The sequence below is a fragment of the Schistocerca nitens genome, chromosome 1 (genome assembly GCF_023898315.1).
Source record: "Schistocerca nitens isolate TAMUIC-IGC-003100 chromosome 1, iqSchNite1.1, whole genome shotgun sequence".
In the NCBI taxonomy this organism is placed as follows: domain Eukaryota; kingdom Metazoa; phylum Arthropoda; class Insecta; order Orthoptera; family Acrididae; genus Schistocerca; species Schistocerca nitens.
Window position 1 is genome coordinate 250,267,884 of NC_064614.1, and position 18,136 is coordinate 250,286,019.

The window sequence follows — 18,136 nt, forward strand, 5'->3', positions numbered from 1 at the left end:
CATTCGTTTCGTGGTGTTCGCAACCGCGATATTACCTTGAGTTTTTAAGAATGCTAGGGATTTTGAGTGGGATTGTGTTGTACGTCGCAAGCGCCCTGCGAGTTTAGAAGTTGATTCCGCGACTTTCATTGCCCCTATTGCTGCCGTTTTGGCTAGGCCTGCTACTTTTTGTGCTACCATTGACATTTGTCTTGCTTCTCCACATTCTTTCTTTATTGTTAATAATTCCCCACGAATTTCCCCTATATGCGAAATTATTGCCTCCGTGTCCTTCTTACGCTGTTCGTCAGCTTCTTCTTTCTCCTTCTTACGCTGTTCGTCAGCTTCTTCTTTCTCCTTCTTGCGTTGTTTCTCATCTTCTTCCTTCTCCTTCTTACGTTGTTCGTCAGCTTCTTCTTTCTCCTTCTTGCGTTGTTCGTCACCTTCTTCTTTCTCCTTCTTACGCTGTTCGTCAGCTTCTTCTTTCATTGATCGTAGGAAGCTCAGTATTGGGTTAATGTCATCAATTTGATCCTCGTCACACATGGGTGATGTAACTCTGGACACCTGGGCGCTAGAGCTCTGACGTGGCCGAGCTGGCCCCTGTCTGCTCTTATTCGTTTGATTATAAACTTCTGCTACCGTCTCGACCTGTGTGACTGTCTCTGTTTCATCCTCTACCTCACTATCATAATCACGGCCGCAACGCTGCTCTAAGATCGCGTCCAAATCACCTTCCTCATCAATGACCCTGGCGTCCTGTCCTGCTAAAAATGTGCCCATCTCTTCTCCGAACCTATTCCCGTCAGTAAACTGCCCCTTATCCATTATTCTATCCTCTTTTGTTTTAGCTTCGATCGATAATAGTCGTGCCTTACTCCTCGTTATCATTCATGAAAAACAAATTTATCTAGAATGCACAATTAAATTGATCTACTCCATATATTTTTACACATAGACATAAAATTTCAACAACGCTGTTCCAACGCTGTAATCACAAACACAATTTGATGTGGTACAGAAACCGCACACAAATCCGACAAAGTGCGATGTGGTACGGACACCACATCAACGAAACACAAAAAACAATGAACAAAAAAAATATATACACTGAAAACAAAAACTGTAATCATGCGCCGCTACTTAAACTAAACGCAGAACTACCAGAAAAAACTTGGGTATTAATCAATAAAAAAAATTAGAGAAAAAAAATTTGAATGTTCGTACTAAGAATACTGTTTGTTAATCAGTGATTCTCAGGAAAGATCCGAGGCTAAGGGTCGCCATATTATGCGAGGTGCCGGGGCTAGCAGTGTATTTAACACTAAATTCTTGAATCTACATCTGTAAATGATGCTCTAAGCCCCCCTATTCTAACTCCGACTTTTGCTGTTGCACAAGGATGAAAAAAAATATACGCGCACTGACTGTAATCAGCCCTGCAAGTGGAGTAGAAAAGAGTTTGGCACCTGCAATAATTTAATTTGATAAATAAGTTAAATAAAGGAAAGTTTCATTAACCTAGTGAGGAATGATAGGTTTACTCTACCGATTAACAGAATGAAAGTTCTGTGCAAAATAACAATATGATTTATTACGACTAAACACAAAATACTAAACCAATACACATGACACATTTACAATACATTAAATTGGCTCGAATTGGAAACACAAACAAACGCTATAAAGGTGAAGTTGTCCCTAACTTAGATCGTGAGGTTTAAGACGAAGTGGTATGTGGAGCCAATTCCTTTCCACTCAAATCTCGAGAGAGACACACAGCTAACCCAACAGTAATTGCTGCTACTCAAGACAGAACAAAGTTAGAAAAGGATGAACAGGCGCGCTCTGCTGAGCTCTGATTATCACCTAGGAAAATCCCTATCTGCCGGTGCTGCGGACGTACATTACCAAACTGTCTTCTTATCTCCCAGAACACGATCTGGCGTACCGCAGGCGAGGGCTGGTTGCTTCGACGTCCTCGACCGAAAGGCGACTGCCGACTACCCAGAGCACCCGTACAGGCCGAACACCGAACATTCCCGCCCCCACGACAGTGGCCGTGGTTACGTTCCAATCAGCAACTCGAAAACCGGCGGAAATTCCACTCCATTGCCGGAGCACTACCATTCCACCAATGGAGATTCTTGGCGCCAATTTCTGTGCTGATTTTGCAGAAAGTGCGGGAATTTTCCCGCCACAACTGCGTGGGTACACAAGTCATTCCCACGCCTCGCTGGTAGCCCGCCAGAAAGTGTTTTCGCAAAGTTTCTCCGAAGTAACGGAACCTCTAGCCCAGCCGCTACTTCACACCCCAGTGGGCGTGTCTCTTGACAATGTCGGCGTCTGCAAAGCATTCACTCGACTGCCTCACACACGTCGGCTTAACTCTCTCCAGTTCCACAGAGCCCGCCTGTCACCGGACCACCCGGGTGACGAGAGACGCTGCGTGGGAAGTCCGCGTGTTAAGGAAAAGCAAACCTTCCACCGCATGCAACTAGAGAGGAGAATCGTAAGATAGAAATATGAGAGGGGGCTCATGCCACCTCTCATGTTTAAATTTCGCATGCTTTTTTTGCTGTTTCTGCAACAGCGTTCTAACCTGTTTTGTGTACCATGACGGATCAGCTCCATTATTTGTCAATTTCCTTGGTATAAATCTCTCAGTTGCTGTCGATACTATTTCTTTGAATTCAAGCCACATCTGGTTTACACTTATATTGTCTTTCAGAAAGGCGTCAAGCGAAATTTTATTGGGTTTTTTGGATTTATATATTTTTCGTTTATTTTTGGAAGATTTGTGAGTTACGGTATTCAGTCTCGGTACGACAGCCGTCTATTCGGTAATGCTTGTAACCGATTTGATGCTCGCTATTAGCTCAGGATTATTTGTTGTCAAGAGGTAAAGTGTATTTTCACAACCGCTTATTATTCGAGTGGACTCATGAACTAGTCGCTCGAAATAATTTTCAGAGAATTCGTTTACCACAAATTCGGATGATGTTTTATGCGTACCTCCGGATTTAAACATGTGTTGTTGTTGTGGTCTTCAGTCCTGAGACTGGTTTGATGCAGCTCTCCATGCTACTCTATCGTGTGCAAGCTTCTTCATCTCCCAGTACCTACTGCGACCTACATCCTTCTGAATCTGCTTAGTGTATTCATCTCTTGGTCTCCCTCTACGATTTTTACGCTCCACGCTGCCCTCCAATACTAAATTGGTGATCCCTTGATGCCTCAGAACATGTCCTACCAACCGATCTCTTCTTCTGGTCAAGTTGTGCCACAAACTTCTCTTCTCCCCAACCCTATTCAATACTTCCTCATTAGTTACGTCATCTACCCATCTAATCTTCAGCATTCTTCTGTAGCACCACATTTCGAAAGCTTCTATTCTCTTCTTGTCCAAACTATTTATCGTCCATGTTTCACTTCCATACATGGCTACACTCCATACAAATACTTTCAGAAATACCTTCCTGACACTTAAATCTATACTCGATGTTAACAAATTTCTCTTCTTCGGAAACACTTTCCTTGCCATTGCCGTGTTTCGACTCAGGTCTTTCAGTGCTCTGTCAAACTCTTCACGCAGTATCGTATCTCCCATTTCATCTTCATCTACATCCTCTTCCATTTCTATAATATTGTCCTCAAGAATATCGCCCTTGTATAGACCCTCTATATACTCCTTCCACCTTTCTGCTTTCCCTTCTTTGCTTAGAACTGGGTTTCCATCTGAGCTCTTGATATTCATGCAAGTGGTTCTCTTCTCTCCAAAGGTCTCTTTTATTTTCCTGTAGGCAGTATCTATCTTACCCCTAGTGAGATAAGCCTCTACATCCTTACATTTGTCTTCTAGCCATCCCTGCTTAGCCATTTTGCACTTCCTGTCAATCTCATTTTTGAGACTTTTGGATTCCTTTTTGCCTGCTTCATTTACTGCATTTTTATATTTTCTCCTTTCATCAATTAAATTCAATATTTCTTCTGTTACCCAAGGATTTCTACTAGCCCTCGTCTTTTTACCTACTTGATCCTCTGCTGCCTTCACTACTTCATCCCTCAAAGCCACCCATTCTTCTTCTACTGTATTTCTTTCCCTCATTCCTGTCAATTGTTCTCTTATGCTCTCCCTGAAACTCTGTACAACCTCTGGTTCTTTCAGTTTATCCAGGTCCCATCTCCTTAAGTTCCTATCTTTTTGCAGTTTCTTCAGTTTTAATCTACAGGTCATAACCGATAGATTGTGGTGAGAGTCCACATCTGCCCCTGGAAATGTCTTACAATTTAAAACCTGGTTCCTAAGTCTCTGTCTTACCATTATATAATCTATCTGAAACCTTCTATTATCTCCAGGGTTCTTCCATGTATACAGCCTTCTTTCATGATTCTTAAACCAAGTGTTAGCTATGATTAAGTTGTGCTCTGTGCAAAATTCTACCAGGCGGCTTCCTCTTTCATTTCTTAGCCCCAATCCATATTCACCTACTACGTTTCCTTCTCTCCCTTTTCCTACTACCGAATTCCAGTCACCCATGACTATCAAATTTTCGTCACCCTTCACTATCTGAATGATTTCTTTTATTTCATCATACATTTCTTCAATTTCTTCGTCATCTGCAGAGGTAGTTGGCATATAAACTTGTACCACTGTAGTAGGTGTGGGCTTCGTATCTATCTTGGCCACAATAATGCGTTCACTATGCTGTTTGTAGTAGCTTACCCGCATTCCTATTTTCCTATTCATTATTAAACCTACTCCTGCATTACCCCTAATTGATTTTGTGTTTATAACCCTGTAGTCACCTGACCAGAAGTCTTGTTCCTACTGCCACCGAACTTCACTAATTCCCACTATATCTAACTTTAACCTATCCATTTCCCTTTTTAAATTTTCTAACCTACCTGCCCGATTAAGTGATCTGACATTCCACGCTCCGATCCGTAGAACGCCAGTTTTCTTTCTCCTGATAACGACATCCTCTTGAGTAGTCCTCGCCCGGAGACCCGAATGGGGGACTATTTTACCTCCAGAATATTTTACCCAAGAGGACGCCATCATCATTTAATCATACAGTAAAGCTGCATGCTCTTGGGAAAAATTACTGCCGTAGTTTCCCCTTGCTTTCAGCCGTTCGCAGTACCAGCACAGCAAGGCCGTTTTGGTTATTGTTACAAGGCGAGATCAGTCAATAATCCAGACTGTTGCCCTTGCAACTACTGAAAAGGCTGCTGCCCCTCTTCAGGAACCACACGTTTGTCTGGCCTCTCAACAGATACCCCTCCGTTGTGGTTGCACCTACGGTACGGCTATCTGTATCGCTGAGGCACGCAAGCCTCCCCACCAACGGCAAGGTCCATGGTTCATGTATGTTCGTCAATATATCGAGGATAAATTGAAGTCATCGCCAGCTGTAACTGTATGAGTCGAGTACGTGTTTGAAATTAGACTGAAGTTTTCTTTGAACCTTTCAGCAATTGTATCGTCTGAGTTGAGAGGTTAGTAGTAGGATCCAATTATTATTTTATTCCCGTTGCCAAGAATTACCTCCACGCATAATAACTCACAAGGACTATCTACTTCAATTTCACTACAAGATAAAGTACTTCTAACAGCAACAAAAACATCACTGCCCACTGCATCTGGTCTATCGTTTCTGGCCTCTGTTACGTCCTTCGCAAAAATTTTGGCTGAAATTATCTCCAGGTTTAGCCAGCTTTCAGTGCCAATAACGATTTGGACATCAGTGCTTTCTATTAGCGACTGGAGCTCTGGTATTTTCCCAACACAGGTACGACAATTTACAACTGTTGTAGCTATGGTTCCTAGATCTACGTTCTTTTTGTGTTCGACCTACACCCTTTGAGATTGAATCCGTTTCCGTGTTTCCCTGTGGCTCTCTAACCTAAGACAACCGCCCAGTGCTGGAAAGCACGCTCGGTAGGAGCACAGGGTACTCTGTCCGTGGCGAGCGTCTGAAGTGGTAAGATATCTGGCTAAGCACGTCTCTGCTAAGTCCGTAGGACAATGGATTTCTTAAGTTCAGCCTAACTGAAAATTTAATCACCTTTATTTCAGGTTTAGCTCTAAAATATCTAATGTTATCTTAAATTGCAGTGCAATGTATTTCGAGTGTGAAGTTCAGAATATCTTCCAGTAGTTGCTTTGTCACTACTTTGTTAGTAAAGTGGAACCATGTGTTGATCAGTAACTCTAACTAAGATCATCAATCTTAAATGCGAATGTGCGTGAGATTATAACGTCTCGTCTTGACAATATTTTTCAATATAGCAACTTTTCTTTCTGTTCAACCCACGTGGGGTGTACTTTGTGAGACCAGTACCACGTGCTTATACAATTGTTTGACCCATCAGGTTAATAGTAAGATGATAGTAACCAGTTTGAGGTTTTTCTTTTGTAAATTGCTTTTCGATCTAATTTATTTTAATTATCAAAATTATTGTGGAGTTACATCTTTGTGTAAACCAAGTTGACCACGTGAAGCATGTGGTGTAATCATCAAAGTAGCCCTCAGCTATTCATTTTGGGAAGATTTCACAGAGAGTTAGTATGAATTTAGTATACCAGTGTGTGGTAATTACATGACGGACAGGATTGCGCTACGAACGTAACTTCTTTGGGTGATAATTGAATCGGTTGGTTGTGGTTAATTTCCTCTTGGATATGTTTCAACGTTCTTTGTGTGTTATTTTATGAATGCGGTGTTGTATGCAGTCTCTCAATCTTGGCTCCATATTTGATGTGTTCCGTAAGATTACAAACTCACGTTTTCACAATCCTAAATAAGGCACCAGTTTAGTTATGAATCAAGTTTAGTATGCTCAAAATTTTAACGGTACAATGATCAATGTTAAAATATATGTTTAAATATAAACTGATTTATTTCTTTTTATTTAAATTCTATATATATATATATATATATATATATATATATATATATATATATATATCGCTGGTTGTAGTAAGGTGACTATTAAAAGATTATAATTAATGTTAGTCTGGTTGGCAATTTGCTAAACTAGACTGGATACCTGGTGAAACAGTTGCTCAGTAATGCAAGGATAACTTCCCCAGATAGCTCACAGCTTTTAACCCGCTTTTATTATCTTGAATATCAGCACCGCTTTCAGAACAACTTAATGCATCAACATTACACTATTGTCAGCGAAGTGGTTCTCGCCAAGCGTGAACGTGCATCGTTTTCCTTTCAATTCTGCTCTAAGGTGGGTAGTCAGGCTGCTAGCATGTTGATGTACAGAATATTTAATAATAAATCAATACTTAAATATGCAGCCTTAAAACTGGCAGTATATTTGCAATGTGCAGTCGGTATTTTTCTAGGCCAGTCGGTCGATATTACTTCCGTCGATTTGTCGATGCCTATGTCGACATCCTGAGAGCCGATAATAACTTTAAATATCGATATATCGGATTCGCGATATTTTTAAAAATATCAACAGTCGTACTTAGCTGGAACGGGAGGAGACGTTGCGGACGGTGGAAGGAGGCAGTGCTGGACCTGTGGGGCGCTCTGTGGCAGGTTGGTCCGGGCGCGGCGGAGGCGCTCGCGTGCGACGGCGGGGACCGGCAGCAGGTGCTGCAGCTGTCGCGGGCCGTCCTCGCGCGCCACCACGCCGTCCACGTGCTCGTGCTGGCGGCCCCACCGCGGCGCGGCGCGGACGCATACGACCAGCTCGCCGCGCAGTTCTGGGTGAGTGCCTTCCTGCCTTCAAACCACTTTTTACTTGTACCAGAGGCATAAACAAATGCATTAGCTTGTTGACATATTAGACTTTCGTCCTCAACAACAAGTTTAGAACAACAACTGTTTGTGGCCCTTGCTTTGCGCAACAGTAACGCTTGGGTTCCCTTCCCAGTAAGGAAGCAGTGGCTGGGAAGACAGTGAGACAGTGTTGTCGCCTCTCCCCGATGCTATTCAATCTGTATAGTGAGCAAGCAGTAAAGGAAACGAAAGAAAAGTTCGGAGTAGGTATTAAAATCCATGGAGAAGAAATAAAAACTTTGAGGTTCGCCGATGACATTGTAATTCTGTCAGAGACAGCAAAGAACTTGGAAGAGCAGTTGAACGGAATGGACAGTGTCTTGAAAGGAAGATATAAGATGAACATCAACAAAAGCAAAACGAGGATAATGGAATGTAGTCGAATTAAGTCGGGTGATGCTGAGGGTATTAGATTAGGAAATGAGACACTTAAAGTAGTAAAGGAGTTTTGCTATTTGGGGAGCAAAATAACTGATGATGGTCGAAGTAGAGAGGATATAAAAGGTAGACTGGCAATGGCAAGAAAAGCGTTTCTGAAGAAGAGAAATTTGTTTACATCGAGTATTGATTTAAGTGTCAGGAAGTCGTTTCTGAAAGTATTTGTATGCAGTGTAGCCATGTATGGAAGTGAAACGTGGACGATAAACAGTTTAGACAAGAAGAGAATAGAAGCTTTCGAAATGTGGTGCTACGGAAGAATGCTGAAGATTAGATGGGTAGATCACGTAACTAATGAGGAGGTACTGAATAGAATTCGGGAGAAGAGGAGTTTGTGGCACAACCTGACTAGAAGAAGGGATCAGTTGGTAGGACATGTTCTGAGGCATCAAGGGATCACCAATTTAGTACTGGAGGGCAGCGTGGAGCGTAAAAATCGTAGAGGGAGACCAAGAGATGAATACACTAAGCAGATTCAGGAGGATGTAGGCTGCGGTAGGTACTGGGAGATGAAGAGGCTTGCACAGGACAGAGTAGCGTGGACAGCTGCATTAAACCAGTCTCAGGACTGAAGACCTCAACAACAACAACCTTTTCGGTGCCTCTGATAATTTTCTACTTTGCCCAAATTGTTCGTTATGCTTATATCGTGCGCCCAAACGAAATTATCGATCACTCCACCTAAACAGTTGAACTTCGTGGCAGTTTGACGATTAGAGAGTCCCATTTCCTTGTAAGTGGCGATTTTTGCTTTTTCATTACATGATAACTGTGTCCCGCGTGGTATTTTCACAATCGTGTTTTACGTACACAACACGGACTGTACTTATAGTGTGTGTTTCCTATCTGCAGTAGAAGCACATACGCACACACTAACACCACAGAGCGCCGACTGCCTTTATACCGCTTTCCATCCTCTGTCACCTGAATCGTTCATGTCTTGTTATATACTGTGCTACTGACCTCAAATGCGATACCACTTCACTGCATTTATCGGTATATTGGATCTCATGCTGCTGCATATACAGGGAGACAATTACTGAACCATATGAAAAGAAAACGTAAATTAGTTACCAACAAGCGTGCACACACTTTACACAACATGTAAACATCACTACCGATATTCGGATTTAGGTTCTGACGTCTTTGATGTGCCTGCCATCCTTAGCGATGATGTGGCGCAGACGAATAGTGAAATTCTGCATGACCCGGTGAAGTGTCGAACATCGATGCTGTCGATGACGTCCTGAATGGCTGTTTTCAGCTCAGGAATGATTATTGGGGTTATTGCTGTACGCTTTGTCTTTAATACAGCCCCACAAAAAGGAGTCGCATGTATTCAGATCCGGAGAATATGGCGGCCAGAGCCAGAATGCGACCCCCAAAGTGTTCCTCCAGGACATCAAATACTCTCTCCTGCTTCGATGGGGTCGAGCTTCGGCTTGCATGAACCACATCTTGTCGAAACCATGGTCACTTTCGATAATGTAGATGAAATCATCTTCCAAAACCTTCAAGTACCGTTCGGTTGTCACCGTGCCATCAAGGAATATCGCTCCGATTGTTCCGTGACTGGACATTGCACACCACACAGTCACCCATTGAGGGTGAAGAGATTTCTCGATCGCGAGATGCGGTTTCTCAGTCCCCCAAATGCGCCAGTTTTGCTTATTGACGAACCTATCCAGATGAAAGTTGGCTTCATCGCTAAACTAAACCACACAATGCATACTAATTACCATCATGACCCGCAACCAGCCGTGAAGTTTGAACATTCTGACGCAAACCGTTCAGAAGTTATGACGATTTTATTTCATGTAAATCAATAATTGTTACCGTGCACATTGTGCACAACTATTCCAACCGACGATGTTAATTTCCGTGTAAGTATCCAGGCGTTTATACTGCCTACCGTATAACATACTATTTTATGTTGGTTACCAATTAACAGTAGGATCGGTAGGGTAAGGTATGGTAAAGTGATCAGGACGAGAAACATAGTTATTGCATATTTTTTGCCCTTAAAAGCGCTACTGCCTGCCGAGAAGTGGCCAGACTTGTTCTAATATAGACCTACATAATGTACATCACAATTTGTATCAGCGAGATCAACAGAGGAAGCTTGTTCCGCTATTTTTTAGCCAAAACGTTCTTGTTTTTGACTCGTCTAATGTAAATAAGCCCGCCTAGTTGGCCGTGCGGTCTAACGCACGGCTTTCCGGGCGGGAAGGAGCGCCTGGTCCTCGGCACGAATCCGCCCGGCGGATTTGAGTCGAGATCCGGTGAACTGGCCAGTCTGTGGGTGGTTTTTAGGCGGTTTTCCATATGCCTCTGCGAATGCGGGCTGGTTCCCCTTGTTCCGCCTCAGTTACACTATGTCGGCGATTGCTGCGCAAACATGTTCTCCACGTACGCGTACACCACCATTACTCCGGGGGCCGAACCGTACAATAACCCTGGGTTCGGTGTGGGGCGGCGGAGGGGTGAAGTGGACTGCGGTAGTCGTCGTGGGGTTGTGGACCACTGCGGCTGCGGCGGGGACGGAGCCTCTCCGTCGTTTCTAGTCCCTGGTTGACATACAATACAATGTAAGATAAGTGATCTATATTATTCTTGTTACCTCATTTGTATCGAGAGTAATAATTGTTTTAAAATATCAATGTTAGACAACGTCTTTTGATCTACAAATGGTGTTCTGTGTTAGTTATTTCAGTTTGATAGCCTCTTCTGTGAATCACTGATGCTGACATGACGTTCGATGGGGAAAAGTTGCCACACTACTTGTCTGGAAAAGTGGCGAAGGCGTTCACCCCAATAAGAGGTCGTTACTTCCAAAAAATATGCATAATGCATCGGAAAAAATGACATGTAACCCATTTCATATACAAAGCTTTCATCTGCCATCATGTCCCTCTGTGACAATTTTGAATTAATTAAATAATTTTATTTAATCTGGTTTATGTTCAGTTCTATTTGGCCTAATACAAAGTCCGATTGTAAACCGTCTGCTGCAGCCACTTGGTATTCTTTCTGGTACTAGGGAATGAAAGTATCCGTGTATCAGGAAAGAAACATGGGATCCTGGAAAATTGGAAATTTGTGGTAAAATCTTGTAGGACCAAACTGCTGACGTCATCGACCCCTAAGCTTACGCACTACGTAATCTAACTTAAACTACCTTATGCCATGGACAACACACACACCCATGCCCAAGGGAGGACTCGAACCTCCGACGGGGGACGCCGCGCGGACTGTGACAAGACGCGTCAGACCACGCGGCCCATGTGATCCTGTTCCGATTGCACTGGGCACAATTCCCGCATAGGTACGGGAAACTGATCACTTTCTAAGCCTTCAGAAAAATGCATGTAGTTCCATTATGGTACCTCATAATATGTGTATTCAAAATGTGTAACTGGTAAGAAACTATCAATAATCATGGTTTGGTGAAAACTGAATCTCAATCTGAGAGGCCTGGATCTCTTTACCACACCGCCCCCGCCCCCCTCCCACCCCCCACTTCCTATGCGCCTGAAGTATCGCCTTGAAATGTCAGTTGTATAATAGGCTCTTAAGCAGAAAAGTTTGATGCCCACTGGTCTAATCGAACAGTAACGGATCTCTTCCCGTATTTGTGCGCAGTACGTTCCACGGTCAGTTGCCAGTCACGGCAACCAGTAGTCTATTCTCTGTAGGTCTTAACTGCGTTTCGCTATAGTTTTCCAGGGTTCCTGTAGAATAAAGCATCGTTTGCGAATAGCCTTCCGGAGCCTCCATCTATATTGTTAATGTCAACTGTAAACAGCAACTGCCCTACAACCCTCCCTTAGGGTGCACCCGGTATCACCTTTTAGTTCCCTTAATAGCGACGCGTAGAGTTCTGTATGCAAGGAAGTTCTGAATCCAGTCACAGATCTGGTCTGATACTCTGTAATCTCCTTATATATATATATATATATATATATATATATATATATATATATATATATATATATATATGCAGTTTGTTACAAAAAGGTACGGCCAAACTTTCAGGAAACATTCCTCACACACAAAGAAAGAAAATATGTTATGTGGACATGTGTCCGGAAACGCTTACTTTCCATGTTAGAGCTCATTTTATTACTTCTCTTCAAATCACATTTATCGTGGAATGGAAACACACAGCAACAGAACGTACCAGCGTGACTTCAAACACTTTGTTACAAGAAATGTTCAAAATGTCCTCCGTTAGCGAGGATAGATGCATCCACCCTCCATCTCATGGAATCCCTGATGCGCTGATGCAGCCCTGGCGAATGCCGTATTGTATCACAGCCGTCCACAATACGAGCACGAAAAGTCTCTACATTTGGTACCGGTGTTGCGTAGACAAGAGCTTTCAAATGCCCCCATAAATGAAAGTCAAGAGGTTTGAGGTCAGGAGAGCGCCGAGGCCATGGAATTGGTCCGCCTCTACCAATCCATCGGTCACCGAATCTGTTGTTGAGAAGCGTACGAACACTTCGACTGAAATGTGCAGGAGCTCCATCGTGCATGAACCACATGTTGTGTCGTACTCGTAAAGGCACATGTTCTAGCAGCACAGGTATAGTATCCCGTATGAAATCATGGCGGTGAATCGAGGAAGTACAGTATATACTGACGAAACTAAAATGAGCTCTAACATGGAAATTAAGCGTTTCCGGACACATGTCCACATAACATCTTTTCTTAATTTGTGTGTGAGGAATGTTTCCTGAAAGTTTGGCCGTACCTTTTCGTAACACCCTATATATATATATATATATATATATATATATATATATATATATATACTTATCGCGAATGGACCCAGAAGGATCACACAAAGCTTTCTGACGTCGTTTCTTCCATACTTCTTTCATTCGTTCTCCATGTTTTCTTTTTCTTTCTTCTGTCCATTTTGTTCCTGGTCTCTTTAGTGCTTCCTTCTCCGACAATACATTCCACTTTTCCACCTTATTTCTAAAAGTTTTTCTATCTTTGACATCTTTAAGTTCAATATTTGCTTTTTGTAAATCTAATTTTACTTGGCTAATCCATGGTGTTGTTGATTTGACTTTTTCTATGTAAGTGAGAATTCTGTTGGTGAGTCGTGTGGGGGGAAGTCTAGTGACATGTCCATAAAATTTTAATCTTCGCCTTCTTATGTCTGCTGCCAGGTTTGATATAGTTTCTGTGGTTCTTCTTGATTGTATCCGGTATCCTTCTTCTGTTAATTTTGGACCTAAAATATTTCTCATAATTTTCCGTTCTTCTTTTAGTATTTTTTCTAAATCACATTTTGTGTGGAGTGTGAGCGTTTCACTAGCATATAGTGCTGCTGGCTTAATTACTGCGCAGTAGTGTCTGATTTTTGTGTTCGAGGAGATGCATTTTTTATTGTATATTTCATGTGTCATACCATATGCTCTCTTCATTTTCTGTTGTCTGATCTTCTGTGCAACTTTCTCTCCTCCGGTTGGCTCCAAAATTTCACCTAGGTATTTAAAATGTTTTACTCTATTTATTTTTCGATATTTTGTGTTCAAACTGTGTATATGGAATTTTGTACAGAAAAATTCTGTCTTTTGAAACGAAATTTGTAAACCTACTTTATCCGCGCATTCCTTAAGGATCTCTATTTGTTTGGTGGCGATTTCTTCATCATCTGCAAGTATGGCCAAGTCGTCCGCGAATGCTAAACAAGATATCTCCACGTTGTCTTTGGTTCTACCAAGATGGATTGGTTTCCAGTAGGATTGATTTTTTAATTCTTTTTCCCATTCCTTAATGACTTTATCCAGGACTATATTAAACAAAAATGGAGATAGCCCGTCACCTTGACGTACTCCAGTTTTTATGAGAAAAGGTTCAGAGATTTCTCCCCTGAATTTAACTTTAGATACAGTGTCTGTCAGTGATTCTTTGATAAGCCTTAGTGTTTTGGAGTCAAGTCCAAGTTCCTCTAATATATATATATATATATATATATATATATATATATATATATATATATATATATATATATAAATCCGAGACCGTGCGGTTGGCAGTATTCACCAGGGGGTCCCTACTGCTCTCTTTCAGATACCGTGCAACATAGTGTGTACCGGAGGGCAACGAGATCAGACATGAATTAGTACACTATGCACCAGTGATTGATCACTCGTGAAAGACTACTCTTGAGTATGCACAATTGATTCGCTACAGAGGGGACATTTGAACAGCCTATTAATTACTTGGCTATGAAGGGTTGGAGGCCGATGCTGCGATCAGGACGGCTACACACCAGGACTGTCAAATGACGCCGGAGCAAAGTCCACGAAAGCAGCGCGTCCGCAAAATGCGTCCAGCGGTCGCGATGACGCCGAACTAGTCTCTCCAATGGTCCGGAAGAGAAATGCCCTCGCTCCCCACAGCAACCATCCTAAACCTCCAAAATCCCGTAACTGCCCATGTTGGCCGAGCGGCAAACTCCGTGCCAATTATACCATCGAAACTAGTGCGATGGACTTTACCACACATACACTTAAACAGCATTCTCCAATTGATAAGTTTCCCTCCAGAGTAAACGGCGCCCGCAAACGTGAGCTGAGGCTACAGCCTAGTCACCAATCAATCACCGAGCTCGCAGATTTCGCGCGCGGGAAGCCGTAGCCCCCCCCCCCCCCCCCTGAACCATGGACCTTGCCGTTGGTGGGGAGGCTTGCGTGCCTCAATGATACAGATAGCCGTACCGTAGGTGCAACCACAACGGAGGGGTATCTATTGAGAGGCCAGACAAACATGTGGTTCCTGAAGAGGGGCAGCAGCCTTTTCAGTAGTTGCAGGGGCAACAGTCTGGATGATTGACTGATCCGGCCTTGTAACACTAACCAAAACGGCCTTGCTGTTGTGATACTGCGAACGGCCGAAAGCAAGGGGAAACTACAGCCGCAATTTTTCCCGAGGGCATGCAGCTTTACTGTATGATTAAATGATGATGGCATCCTCTTGGGTAAAATATTCCGGAGGTAAAATAGTCCCCCATTCGGATCTCCGGGCGGGGACTATTCAAGAGGACGTCCCTGTCAGGAGAAAGAAAACTGGCGTTCTACGGGTCGGAGCATGGAATGTCAGATCCCTTAATCGGGCAGGTAGGTTAGAAAATTTAAAAAGGGAAATAGATAGGTTAAAGTTAGATATAGTGGGAATTAGGGAAGTTCGGTGGCAGGAGGAACACGACTTTTGGTCAGGTGAATACAGGGTTATAAATACAAAATCAAATAGGGGTAATGCAGGAGTAGGTTTAATAATGAATAGGAAAATAGGAGTTCGGGTAAGCTACTACAAACAGCATAGTGAACGCATTATTGTGGCCAAGATAGACACGAAGCCCATACCTACTACAGTAGTACAAGTTTATATGCCAACTAGCTCTGCAGATGATGAAGAAATTGATGAAAATTATGATGAGGTAAAAGAAATTATTCAGGTAGTGAAAGGAAACGAAAATTTAATAGTCATGGGTGACTGGAATTCACAGTAGGAAAAGGAAGAGCAGGAAATGTAGTAGGAGAATATGGATTAGGACTAAGAAATGAAGGAGGAAGCTGCCTGGTAGAATTTTGCACAGAGCATAACTTAATCATAGCTAACACTTGGTTCAAGAATCATGAAAGAAGGCTGTATACATGGAAGAACCCTGGAGATAATAGAAGGTTTCAGATAGATTATATAATGGTAAGACAGAGATATAGGAACCAGGTTTTAAATTGTAAGACATTTCCAGGGGACTCTGACCACAATCTATTGTGTAGATTAAAACTGAAGAAACTGCAAAAAGGTGGGAATTTAAAGAGATGGGACCTGGATAAGCTGAAAGAACCAGAGGTTGTACAGAGCTTCAGGGAGAGACTAAGGGAACAATTGACAGGAACGGGGGAAAGAAATACAGTAGAAGAAGAATGGGTAACTTTGAGGGATGAAATAGTGAAGGCAGCAGAGGATCAAGAAGGTAAAAAGATGAGGGCTAGTAGAAATCCTTGGGTAACAGAAGAGATACTGAAATTAATTGATGAAAGGAGAAAATACAAAAATGCAGAAAATGAAGTAGGCAAAAAGGAATACATACGTCTCAAAAATGAGATCGACAGGAAGTTCAAAATGGCTAAGCAGGGATGGCTAGAGGACAAATGTACGGATGTAGAGGCTTATCTCACGAGGAGTAAGATAGATACACCCTACACGAAAATTAAAGAGACCTTTGGAGAAAAGAGAACCACTTTCATGAATATCAAGAGCTCAGATGGAAACCCAGTACTAAGCAAAGAAGGGAAAGCAGAAAGGTGGAAGGAGTATATAGAAGGTTTATACAAGGGCGATATTCTTGAGGACAATATTATAGAAATGGAAGAGGATGTAGATGAAGATGAAATGGGAGATATGATGCTGCGTGAAGAGTTCGACAGAGCACTGAAAGACCTAAGTCGAAACAAGGCCCTGGGAGTAGACAACATTCCATTAGAACTACTGACAGCCTTGGGAGAGCCAGTCCTGACAAAACTCTACCATCTGGTGAGCAAGATGTATGAGACAGACTTCAAGAAGAATATAATAATTCCAATCCCAAAGAAAGCAGGTGTTGACAGATGTGAAAATTACCGAACTATCAGTCTGATAAGTCACAGCTGCAAAATACTAACGCGAATTCTTTACAGACGAATGGAAAAACTGGTAGAAGCTGACCTCGGGAAAGATCAGTTTGGATTCCAAAGTTGGAACACGTGAGACAATACTGACCCTAAGACTTATCTTAGAAGAAAGATTAAGGAAAGGGAAACCTAAATTTCTAGCATTTGTAGACTTAGAGAAAGCTTTTGACAATGTTGGCTGGAATACTCTCTTTCAAATTCTTAAGGTGGCGGGGGTAAAATACAGGGAGCGAAATGCTATTTACAATTTGTACAGAAAGCAGATGGCAGTTATAAGAGTCGAGAGACATGAAAGGGAAGCAGTGGTTGGGAAGGGAGTGAGACAGGGTTGTAGCCTCTCCCCGATGCTATTCAATCTGTGTATGGAGCAAGCAGTAAAGGAAACAAAAGAAAGGTTCGGAGTAGGCATTAAAATCCATGGAGAAGAAATAAAAACTTTGAGGTTTTCCGATGACATTGTAATTCTGTCAGAGACAGCAAAGGACTTGCAAGAGCAGCTGAACGGAATGGAGGGTATAAGATGAACATCAACAAAAGCAAAACGAGGATACTGGAATGTAGTCGAATTAAGTCGGGTGATGCTGAGGGTATTAGATTAAGAAATGAGACACTTAAAGTAGTAAAGGAGTTTTGCTATTTAGGGAACAAAATAACTGATGATGGTCGAAGTAGAGAGGATATAAAATGTAGACTGGCAATGTCAAGGAAATCGTTTCTGAAGAAGAGAAATTTGTTAACATCGAGTATTGATTTAAGCGTCAGGAAGTCATTTCTGAAAGTATTTGTATGGAGTGTAGCCATGTATGGAAGTGAAATATGGACTATAATAGTTTAGACAAGAAGAGAATAGAAGCTTTCGAAATGTGGTGCTACAGAAGAATGCTGAACATTAGATGGGTAGATCACATAACTAATGATGAGGTATTGAATAGAATTGGGGAGAAGAGGAGTTTGTGGCACAACCTGACTAGAAGAAGGGATCAGTTGGTAGGACATGTTCTGAGGCATCAAGGGATCACCAATTTAGTATTGGAGGGCAGCGGGGGGGAGGGGGGGCGGGGGGGGGGGGGGGGTAAAAATCGTAGAGGGAGACCAAGAGATGAATACACTAAGCAGATTCAGAAGGGCCTAGGCTGCAGTAGGTACTGGGAGATGAAGAAGCTTGCACAGGATAGAGCAGCATGGAGAGCTGCATCAAACCAGTCTCAGGCCTGA

General features: G+C 42.5%; 1 protein-coding gene across 1 annotated transcript in view; it reads left to right on the forward strand.

Moving 5' to 3' along the window:
- The window catches only part of LOC126241266 (uncharacterized), a 362,966-nt gene that overhangs the window by 247,733 nt on the left and 97,097 nt on the right, over positions 1-18,136 (forward strand). The window contains exon 4 of the mRNA XM_049947996.1: positions 7,545-7,715. Within this exon, the coding sequence (XP_049803953.1) occupies positions 7,545-7,715 (171 nt within the window). The remainder of the gene's footprint in view (positions 1-7,544; positions 7,716-18,136) is intronic.